The 11,070-nt window shown below is 39.1% G+C and overlaps 1 protein-coding gene across 1 annotated transcript in view; it reads left to right on the plus strand.

Annotated features, from left to right (window-relative positions):
- The window catches only part of LOC308282448 (nidogen-1-like), a gene marked incomplete at its 3' end in the record, with an annotated part of 98,752 nt that overhangs the window by 56,538 nt on the left and 31,144 nt on the right, over positions 1-11,070 (plus strand). The window contains exon 12 of the mRNA XM_080722794.1: positions 5,395-5,520. Within this exon, the coding sequence (XP_080578920.1) occupies positions 5,395-5,520 (126 nt within the window). The remainder of the gene's footprint in view (positions 1-5,394; positions 5,521-11,070) is intronic.

Below are 11,070 nucleotides of genomic sequence, written 5' to 3' on the forward strand. Positions count from 1 at the left end.
TGTTATGGTAAAATAATATAACCTGTTAGGGTAAAATAATATCACCTGTTATGGTAAAATAATATCACCTGTTAGGGTAAAATAATATCACCTGTTATGGTAAAATAATATCACCTGTTATGGTAAAATAATATCACCTGTTATGGTAAAATAATATCACCTGTTAGGGTAAAATAATATCACCTGTTATGGTAAAATAATATCACCTGTTATGGTAAAATAATATCACCTGTTATGGTAAAATAATATCACCTGTTATGGTAAAATAATATCACCTGTTAGGGTAAAATAATATCACCTGTTATGGTAAAATAATATCACCTGTTATGGTAAAATAATATCACCTGTTATGGTAAAATAATATCACCTGTTATGGTAAAATAATATCACCTGTTATGGTAAAATAATATCACCTGTTAGGGTAAAATAATATCACCTGTTATGGTAAAATAATATCACCTGTTATGGTAAAATAATATCACCTGTTATGGTAAAATAATATCACCTGTTATGGTAAAATAATATCACCTGTTATGGTAAAATAATATCACCTGTTATGGTAAAATAATATCACCTGTTATGGTAAAATAATATCACCTGTTATGGTAAAATAATATCACCTGTTATGGTAAAATAATATCACCTGTTATGGTAAAATAATATCACCTGTTATGGTAAAATAATATCACCTGTTATGGTAAAATAATATCACCTGTTATGGTAAAATAATATCACCTGTTATGGTAAAATAATATCACCTGTTATGGTAAAATAATATCACCTGTTAGGGTGGCAAGAAAGGCAAGAAATAAACTGCTTCCAGCTAACATTCTTAACATGTTTAGTGATAGGGAGGGGGGAACTAAGGTGGGAACTCAATTTTAAACAAGCAACTGTTCAGACCACCCGTAAAAGTATGTGCATTTCTATTTGTGGAGTAAAGATCTGGAATAGTTTGACAGAAGAGATTAAACACAGTAAGAACATTTTACAATTTAAAAAAATACTCAAATTAAATATCCTGTCTAAATACAGCAAAACATAGTCTTCATTACTATTATCATTTTTATTTGTATTTGTTATTATTATTAAGTGTGCCTGCCATGCAATGCAATGGCAAAACACTTATTGTAATCCGCCATACTTAAGTCAGTCATGTTCTGGCAAATTTCGGCGCGTAATAACTGCCGCACGATTTACACCACCCCCGCAATATATACATCAAAACGTGCGGCTCGGCCGGGAATGGGGTGCTATTACTTTTCTTTCCGATCCGCGTTACCATGGCGACGTAATTCGCAAAAAACGACGCCCAAAAACCCCATTGACTTAGAATGGGGGAAATTTCGGCACGTAATAACTGACGCAAGATTTACGCCACCCCCGCAATATATACATCAAAATGTGCGGCTCGGCTGGGAATGGTGTGCTATTACTTTTCTTTCCGATCCGCGATACGATTGCGATGTAATTCGCAAAAAACGACGCCCAAAAACCCCATTGACTTAGAATGGGGGACTATGCAGGGAAAAACCCAGAAACTTTGGCGCCACATAACTCTGCCATACTTTTGCCTAGCAACGTGATTTAAACTTTAAAATGCACACACAACTTTGGTCTTTTTCCGGCCAATAGGGATGAGCTGTAATTGATTAAGCCCCGCCCCCTCTCTATTCCTATTGGCTAGCTTTTAAACAGCCACTACTCCAGTTCACAGCATGGTACCGTCTTGAAACTTGGTGTCTGGACTTAAACGGCCAATAGGGACTTATTACTTAAGCCCCGCCCCTCTTAAGCCACGCCCCTATCTTCCTATTGGCTTAGCTTTAAACAGCTTTATCTCCAGTTTGCAGCATGGTACCGTCTCGAAACTCGCTGTGTGTACTTACATGGCAAATAGGAACTATCTGTAAATGCTTAAGCCCCGCCCCTCAACGTAATTCGTAAAAAACTATGCACAAAAACCCCCATTGACTTTGAATGGGGGACTCTGAAAAAAAAACAGAAACTTTTGCGCCACATAACTCTGCCATATTTTTGCCTAGCAACGGGATTTAAACTTTAAAATGCACACACAACTTTGGTCTTTTTCCGGCCAATAGGGATGATTGATTAAGCCCCGCCCCCTCTGTAACAGGAAGTGTCCTTCGCCAAACAGGAAGTGCCTCTATAACTCATGAACCGTTTGTCGTACAGACTCGCGGCTGGTGTCATTTTTCTCAATTTTTTTTTCTCAATTTTTTTTTTCTCAAATTTTTTTTTCTCAATTTTTTTTTTCTCAATTTTTTTTTCTCAAATTTTTTTTCTCACAAATTTTTTTTCTCAAAATTTTTTTTTCTCAAATTTTTTTTTTCTCAGATTTTTTTTTCTCAATTTTTTTTTCTCAAATTTTTTTTTTCTCAAATTTTTTTTTCTCAAATTTTTTTTTCTAAAAAATTTTTTTTTCTCAAATTTTTTTTTCCCAAATTTTTTTTCTCAAATTTTTTTTTCTCAAATTTTTTTTTCTCAATTATTTTTTTCTCAATTTTTTTTTTCTCAAATTTTTTTTCTCACAAATTTTTTTTCTCAAAAATTTTTTTTCTCAAATTTTTTTTTTCTCAAATTTTTTTTTCTCAATTTTTTTTTCTCAAATTTTTTTTTTCTAAATTTTTTTTTTCTCCAATTTTTTTTTCTAAAATTTTTTTTTTCTCAAATTTTTTTTTCCCAAATTTTTTTTCTCAAATTTTTTTTTCTCAATTTACTCAAATTTTTTTTTCTCAATTTTTTTTTCTAAAAATTTTTTTTCCTCAAATTTTATTTTTCTCAAATTTTTTTTTCTCAAAATTTTTTTTCAAAATTTTTTTTCTCAATTTTTTTTTCTCACAATATTTTTTTTCTCACAATTTTTTTCTCAAAAATTTTTTTTTTCTCAAATTTTTTTTTCTAAATTTTTTTTTTCAGGAAGTGCCCCTCACCAAACAGGAAGTGACCCGTTTTCTCGTGAACCGTTTGTCGTACAGACATGTGGGTGGTGTCATATAAAGAACAATAATGTTAAAGTTTATGCACAAAAATGCTAATGTTAATAACGCTAATGCTAACACCAACCGCTACACAAGGTTGCACAGACTTAGCGAGCTGCAGGCACACTTAAAATTTCTTAGAAATTTTCTTTTCTAGTTATTTTTATTATCATTTTCTTTTACTATTACTTTGTACCTATGTATTATCATTCTCTAGACGGTAAACGTGTTCACTCTTATAACATATCTCTGTTTCTTGAATTGTTATCATCATGAAATGGGTATTCTTATCGAGTCCTTTATTTCCATATACATTCTTGTTAAGTGTGCCTGCTATGCAATAGCAAAACACTTATTGTAATCCGCCATACTTAAGTCAGTCATGTTCTGGCAAATTTCGGCGCGTAATAACTGCCGCACGATTTACACCACCCCCGCAATATATACATCAAAACGTGCGGCTCGGCCGGGAATGGGGTGCTATTACTTTTCTTTCCGATCCGCGTTACCATGGCGACGTAATTCGCAAAAAACGACGCCCAAAAACCCCATTGACTTAGAATGGGGGAAATTTCGGCACGTAATAACTGCCGCAAGATTTACGCCACCCCCGCAATATATACATCAAAACGTGCGGCTCGGCCGGGAATGGTGTGCTATTACTTTTCTTTCCGATCCGCTTTACGATTGCGATGTAATTCGCAAAAAACAACGCCCAAAAACTCCATTGACTTTGAATGGGGGACTCCGAAAAAAACCCAGAAACTTTGGCGCCACATAACTCTGCCATACTTTTGCCTAGCAACGTCATTTAAAATGTAAAATGCTCACACAACTTTGGTCTTTTTCCGACCAATAGGGATGAGCTGTAATTGATTAAGCCTCGCCCCCTCTTTAACAGGAAGTGCCCTTCACCAAACAGGAAGTGCCTCTATAACTCATGAACCGTTTGTCGTACAGACTTGCGGCTGGTGTCATACCTTTTCTTTTTTTCTCAAATTTTTTTTCTCAAATTTTTTTTTCTCAAATTTTTTTTTCTCAAATTTTTTTTTCTCAAATTTTTTTTTCTCAAAAATTTTTTTTTCTCAAAATTTTTTTTTCTCAAATTTTTTTTTTCTCAAATTTTTTTTCTCAAAATTTTTTTTTTCTCAAAATTTTTCTCTCAAAATTTTCTTTTTTCTCAAATTTTTTTTCTCAAATTTTTTTTTCTCAATTTTTTTCTCAAAATTTTTTTTTTCTCAAAAAAATTTTTTTCTCAATTTTTTTCTCTAATTTTTTTTTTCTCAAAAAAATTTTTTCTCAATTTTTTTTTTCTCAAAAATTTTTTTTCTCAAAATTGTTTTCTCAAAATTATTTTTTTCTCAAAAAAATTTTTTCTCACATTTTTTTTTCTCAAGATTTTTTTTTCTCACAATTTTTTTTTCAAAATTTCTTTTTCTCAAAAAAGTTTTTTTCTCAAATTTTTTTTCTCACAAAACAATTTTTTCTCAAAAAACTGTCGTTAAAGTGCGACCCGTGATAACGGCCAAAAATGCTCCAAAACGCCACTAATTAGTCGAAATGGCTGACTTCCTGTTTGGTTTCTGATTGGCTGCTGGCCTTGTGACGTGGGTAGAGCTGCGAGGGCCTGGTCATCGCTGCTTGCAGCTTTAATTCATTAATCGTCCATGACCTTAATTGGGGCCTATTTCGCCAAACAGGAAGTGCCCCTCACCAAACAGGAAGTGACCCTTGATCTCGTGAACCGTTTGTCATACAGACACGCGGGTTGCGTCAAATGAAATAACGCTAATGCTAACACCAACCGCTACACAAGGTTGCACAGACTTAGCGAGCTGCAGGCACACTTAAAATTTCTTAGAAATTTTCTCTTCTAGTTTTTAAATTCTTTTCACTTTTTTCTTCTTTTGTCTTTCTTCTTCCATCTTTTTTTTTTGTTTTTTTGTTTTTTATTCATTTTCTTTTATGAAAAAACTCCCCCCAAAAAAAAACAATAATAATCTGATCACTCTTATAACTAATCAATGTCTTCATTCATGAATACGTAGGATAGGCATTCACAAGCTTTCAGCTTCAGCCTATTCTTTTTGATCACCTGTAACAATGATTATATGAATGTATGACCTGTATAATGAGATGATCAAATAAACTAAAACTAAACTAAAAAAGGGTAAAATAATACAACACGTATAATTATTTTCGACACCAGACAGAAACCCAATTTTTCAAACAATATTTTTATCTTTATCTTTATCGCCCGGTGGGAATGACGCTGTAGTGTGTGTGTGTGTGTGTGTGTGTGTGTGTGTGTGTGTGTGTGTGTGTGTGTGTGTGTGTGTGTGTGTGTGTGTGTGTGTGTGTGTGTGTGTGTGTGTGTGTGTGTGTGTTACAGACATAGATGAGTGTGTAGACCAACAGGTGTGCGGTGACAACGCAGTGTGTAACAACCAACCAGGAACCTTCCGGTGCCAGTGTTACCATGGTTACCAGTTCAGCAGTGACGGAAAGACCTGCGTTGGTATGTAGACGTGTGTGTGTGTTTTATTTGAAGTAAACTCTCAGGGTTGGTTCACACAATCAGTTCACCTCACCTGTCACTCTCCTTGGGGGAGATGAGGGGGGAGGATGTCACCTCACCTGTCAATCTCCTTGAGGGAGATGAGGGGGGAGGATGTCACCTCACCTGTCACTCTCCTTGAGGGAGATGAGGGGGGAGGATGTCACCTCACCTGTCACTCTCCTTGGGGGAGATGAGGGGGGAGGATGTCACCTCACCTGTCACTCTCCTTGAGGGAGATGAGGGGGGAGGATGTCACCTCACCTGTCACTCTCCTTGGGGGAGATGAGGGGGGAGGATGTCACCTCACCTGTCAATCTCCTTGAGGGAGATGAGGGGGGAGGATGTCACCTCACCTGTCACTCTCCTTGGGGGAGATGAGGGGGGAGGATGTCACCTCACCTGTCACTCTCCTTGAGGGAGATGAGGGGGGAGGATGTCACCTCACCTGTCACTCTCCTTGAGGGAGATGAGGGGGGAGGATGTCACCTCACCTGTCACTCTCCTTGAGGGAGATGAGGGGGGAGGATGTCACCTCACCTGTCACTCTCCTTGAGGGAGATGAGGGGGGAGGATGTCACCTCACCTGTCACTCTCCTTGAGGGAGATGAGGGGGGAGGATGTCACCTCACCTGTCACTCTCCTTGGGGGAGATGAGGGGGGAGGATGTCGCCCAATTCATTCTTTATGGAAGTCACATGTTTTCATGCCTCTTCCAAGCCTCTTGGCTTAAATCAAGCTTTTCCCCCAGGGACAAGGAGAGGGCAGGTGACCTTAAAGGTGATACACCATGCATTTAAAAAGTATTTATGTCATATTGTTTATGTCCCAAAAACGTTTTTCAAAAGGTTTGAGGCTAAATTACCACTCCTGAATAGAGAGCCTCTAATTTGCGCCACCCTCCCCCCAAAATCTAACATTTTTTGAAAAAAAAAAAAAAAAAAAGAAAACGGCCGTTTATGACGTCACGAACGGCAGCAAATCTGGACAGCCTGTTTTGAGAACCCGTGGGATGCTTTTAACCTCCACCTTCTCAAAACCAGAGAAAGACACAAAATAGGAAAAGTGAATTTTCATGGTGTATCACCTTTAACAATTTGTCTGCCCCGGTAGCCAAACTCGTTCACAGACAAGATAAGGTTTCCATGGTAACCCGCATCTCAGACGCTTGCTACGGGTGCTGGTGAAAGTAAAAACTGCATACGCAACGCAGCCAGAAGCAACGGAGAGCAGCCATTATCCATTGACTCCTATTCTATGCTGAAACATAAAAAAAGGTTTTATCTCAAAATAAGGTGCCAGGAGGAGGCCGAGATCCGCTTGTTTTCACGGCGACGCTGTGCCGTGATGGTCGGCCGCGGTTAGGATTTTAGTTTCGCGACCGTTTGTAAACAAACTGATCTCCTTCCTGTATCGTCAGTGTACACACACGTGCACACGCACGGAGCTTACGGATCGAGCTCTTCAAAATAAAGCGTACTTGAATGGTGGCAGCCGTTGTTGCGACCGTCAGGTCGCAGTTTAGTATCAAAACCTCCACCGGCCGTCCGTCCGTCGGTCGGTCACACGTCACACCTTTGCCCTGCTCATATCTCCGCATCAGTATGACATCACACTGCTGACATCAGTATGACATCACACCGTACACAAATGACCCTTATATAAGACCGGCATTATCTACCGACAGATTAGTAACAAGATGTCAAAATCGTCTAGGAAGGATGGTGTGAGTCATGCTGGCACCCTTCGCGGCAGGAGGAAGCTGGTGCAATCGACCCCTTGGCTTGTCGGGACCCCTGCCTACTAACGGTGGTGGCAGGCTATCACCTCAGACTAGAACCCGTACGGGGTGGCCGACACCAGCCCATTGACAAGAGAGAGGCCTTGATGTCCCTTTACTCTTTGATGGGGTGGCCAGTTGACTAAGAGTTTCCGTTCGGGCCTTCTCGATATTGTACAGATTTCCACAGGAAATCTGGGGGTGGCTGTTACAAAGACCCTCACTCACCTTCACGTCATGTGGCTAGTCGTTAGGTAGCCATAGTTACACGTTGAAGGTTGAATCTCCAGATATGGAGATAACCAACACATCCCTCCATATATGGAGATAACCGACGAATCTCACTAAGTCTGACCTCACAAGCCCCATATTTGGACACGAACAACATATAACTCCATATATAGAGACATAGCTGCTGACATCAGTATGACATCACACTGCTGACATCAGTATGACATCACACCGTACACAAATGACCCTTATACAGTATAAGACCGGCATTATCTACCGACAGATTATCTCCCGATTAGGGAGTCTTACTGGTGTTAATGTGTATCCATGGCCTGAAAACGCACCACTGTCTTAAACATTAAGTGTTGTTGTTAGTAGAACAAACACACTACGGTCTTTGTTGTTTAGTTAAAATTACCCCGGTTCCCATTGTTATTTTCAGTGTTGATATCCCCATAAGATCCCCATAGATCACCTCAAATAAGACCAGTGTTCCATGAATAAACACACCACCCTGGTGATTTTAATCACATGGACATGAAGCACAGACTGAAGGTGGACATTTAAATTTACCCAAAGAAATTTAAATTTAGATTAACACATAAACTCTAGAGCAGTGTTTCTGAACCTTTTTTCGGCATGGGCACACTTTTCATGTCCCAAGAATCCATGGGCACAACAACATAATACAGAGTTGAAAATACGGTCACTGTCAGGAAGAAACCTTGTATCTCCAAGTTTCAAATTTCTTCGCAAAGTAAAGCCCTGCTTCATCATACAAGGCTGTCACACAACAGTAGTGAAAACAGCAGATTTACAAGCACACAACGCCTCGCACCGCGAGGCGTTGTGTGCTTGTAGATCGGCTCTTTTCCCTAGGCACAGTGGTTGAGAAACACTGCTCTAGAAACGTGTCAAACTAAACCCAACGACTACATTTCCCATGAGCGCAGCTGGTAGGGAACAGTGGTTTCTGATCCGGAGGTGTAGTTCCTGACCTTCTCCAGCAGAATTAATGAAACCTTCTCCAGAAACGGGCTATAATCAAATAGGGATGGGAGGATATGAACATTTCATATTACGGTTATTGTGAAAAAAAGAAATCGCGATTTTACGATATTATCACGATAATCAAAATCCATTATCCTGGGGTGGAACATTTGCCAAAAAAATAGCTGAGCTTGTAGATCGGCAATTTTTTGGCAAAGACATTTGATAGAGTGAAAAAAGGACTGTATCAAGTACGTATATAAAGGCTTTTACCAAAGGGTTTAAATGGTACCGGATATGCAGCTCTGCAAATAAAAGGTGAATTGATCCCAGTGCATGACGGAGGACCATATCACGATAAATTAAATCTCCACGATACGATTGTTTTTACGAGTGTTTTTTATCACGATTAACGATAATATCGCGTATTGTCCCATCCCTAATATCAAATATGAATGAATATCTGGACTTTGGCGGTCTATAAAGAAAGGACTGAAGCTGGTTGCACACTGCTGCGTTTTTCGTTGCGAAAAGCGTTTTTCAGGGCAAGGAGAGAGAGAGAGATATAGAGAACAAGGGACCGAGTGGTGCGCAAAACGGGCAGCAGTGTGCAAACGTGACTGACATAACGTGAGGTTGATTTTTTTATTTGCGTGCTCCGAAATTCACTCCGATATTCGGCCCGAAAAACGCAGCAGTGTGCAACCACCTTAAGAAAGGGGAAGAGCTAAACTAAATTCCTATTACATTTTTTTATTTAAACCATTGGCTTCCCAGAATGGTCAGTAAATCTCCAGATTATTACTTGCCAGTAGAAAACAACGTTTTCAGACAGCTTTAATGTCTGCAAATGAACAGCATTTTTGATGCCAGGAAAGATGCAACAGTCAAAACAAACCCCAGCGAGAAAAGAGGAGAAGAAAGAATAGAAAAGCAGCAGGAAAAAAAGTCAGGCAAACATGAGAGGGGGGGGCCTGGGAGGTATCCCCCAGCCCTCATCCCCCAGCCCTCATCCGCTGTGGGTGTGACGCCCCTGTGTGTGTGTGTGTGTGTGTGCATGCACGTATGTGTGTGTGTGTGTGTGTGTGTGTGTGTGTGTGTGTGATGCACGTGTGTGTGTGTGTGTGTGTGTGTGTGTGTGTGTGTGTGTGTGTGTGTGTGTGTGTGTGTGTGTGTGTGTGTGTGTGTGTGTGTGTGTGTGTGTGTGTGTGTGTGTGTGTAATTTCCCAAAACAGATGTTTCTCTCTTCTTGCTCTCCAAGAAGATCTTTTGTCATCCGGTTGCGGTGTGTATGTGTGTGTGTGCGTGCGTGCGTGCACGTGCATGTGTGGTATGAGTGTACCGTATGTGTGTGTGTGTAGGATGTGCACAGTGTGTGAACAGAGTTCTCATGGTTTCACACATGGTCATGTGATCCTCCTGGTTTTATGAGATGAAACAGTATAATTTACGAGCCGAACATTGAATCATCACCACAGCGAAACAGTATAATTTACGAGCCGAACATTGAATCATCACCACAGCCTCCACAAGTCCATGTTTTCACCGCTGCTTCAGCAGAGCTATTATTTGAGTGGTTTAGCTCTCCAGATAATCTTAAAGGAGAGTTTCTGGGTAAAATCGACCCCCATACCTCTTTAACCCTGCAAGGCCCAGCGTAGCTTTTTGGCAACGTTTTTTAAATCATTTAAAAAAAAAAAAATAATGTTATAATTCGTTTTCCTGTTCTTTTTTCACATTAACATCACCATTAAATCCTATTGTTTAGTATTACAATGCCATTGGCCACGATATTTGCATATAAATACCCCCCACAGGGGCTGACATTGACACCTCCCAGAGAAGTTGAAATTCCAGCGTCTGGACGAACAACATCTCACTTTTTAACTGAAGCTATTCCTCACTAAAACAGTAGTAAAATGCCTGTAATATTTTTTTTCGTGATCATTAGAATGTCTAGAACACGTGCATATGTTAATATTGTGAAAAATATCCCCAATATGCAAATTAGAGCATGATTTATGCTTTATGATTTATGGCTATAAAACCTTCAAAAACATTATTAATTTTTTAAAATTACATTTTCCTGTGATTAGGACTCCTACAACACCATCTGAATTGTTTTAATTTTTTTTGGCCAGTAGAAATTAATTCGGGCCTTGATGTCTTCTTACAAGCTTACAAGATGGTCCAGACACCCCATAGTCCCAAAGAAGCATTATATTTTGATTGCAGCTTCTACCCGACCATGGCTCCATAATGGGCCGCGTTCATTCAATCTCTAATCCGGTTATTTTTCTTGCTTCCGTATCAGTTCCCTGTACTCTATATCAGGGGTTTTCAAAGTGGGTGACGGGGCACCCTGAGATGCCGTGACAGGAGTCCAGGGGTGCCGCGAGATAATTTAATAATATTTGGAATTTATTTGGACACTTAAAAAATATTTAGTATCATTTTAATTAAACTTGAAGTACAAAGTTATTTTCAGACAGTTCTAAACAAAATGGCTA

This window comes from Nannobrachium achirus (assembly GCF_963921795.1).
Source record: "Nannobrachium achirus genome assembly, chromosome: 3".
NCBI lineage: Eukaryota > Metazoa > Chordata > Actinopteri > Myctophiformes > Myctophidae > Nannobrachium > Nannobrachium achirus.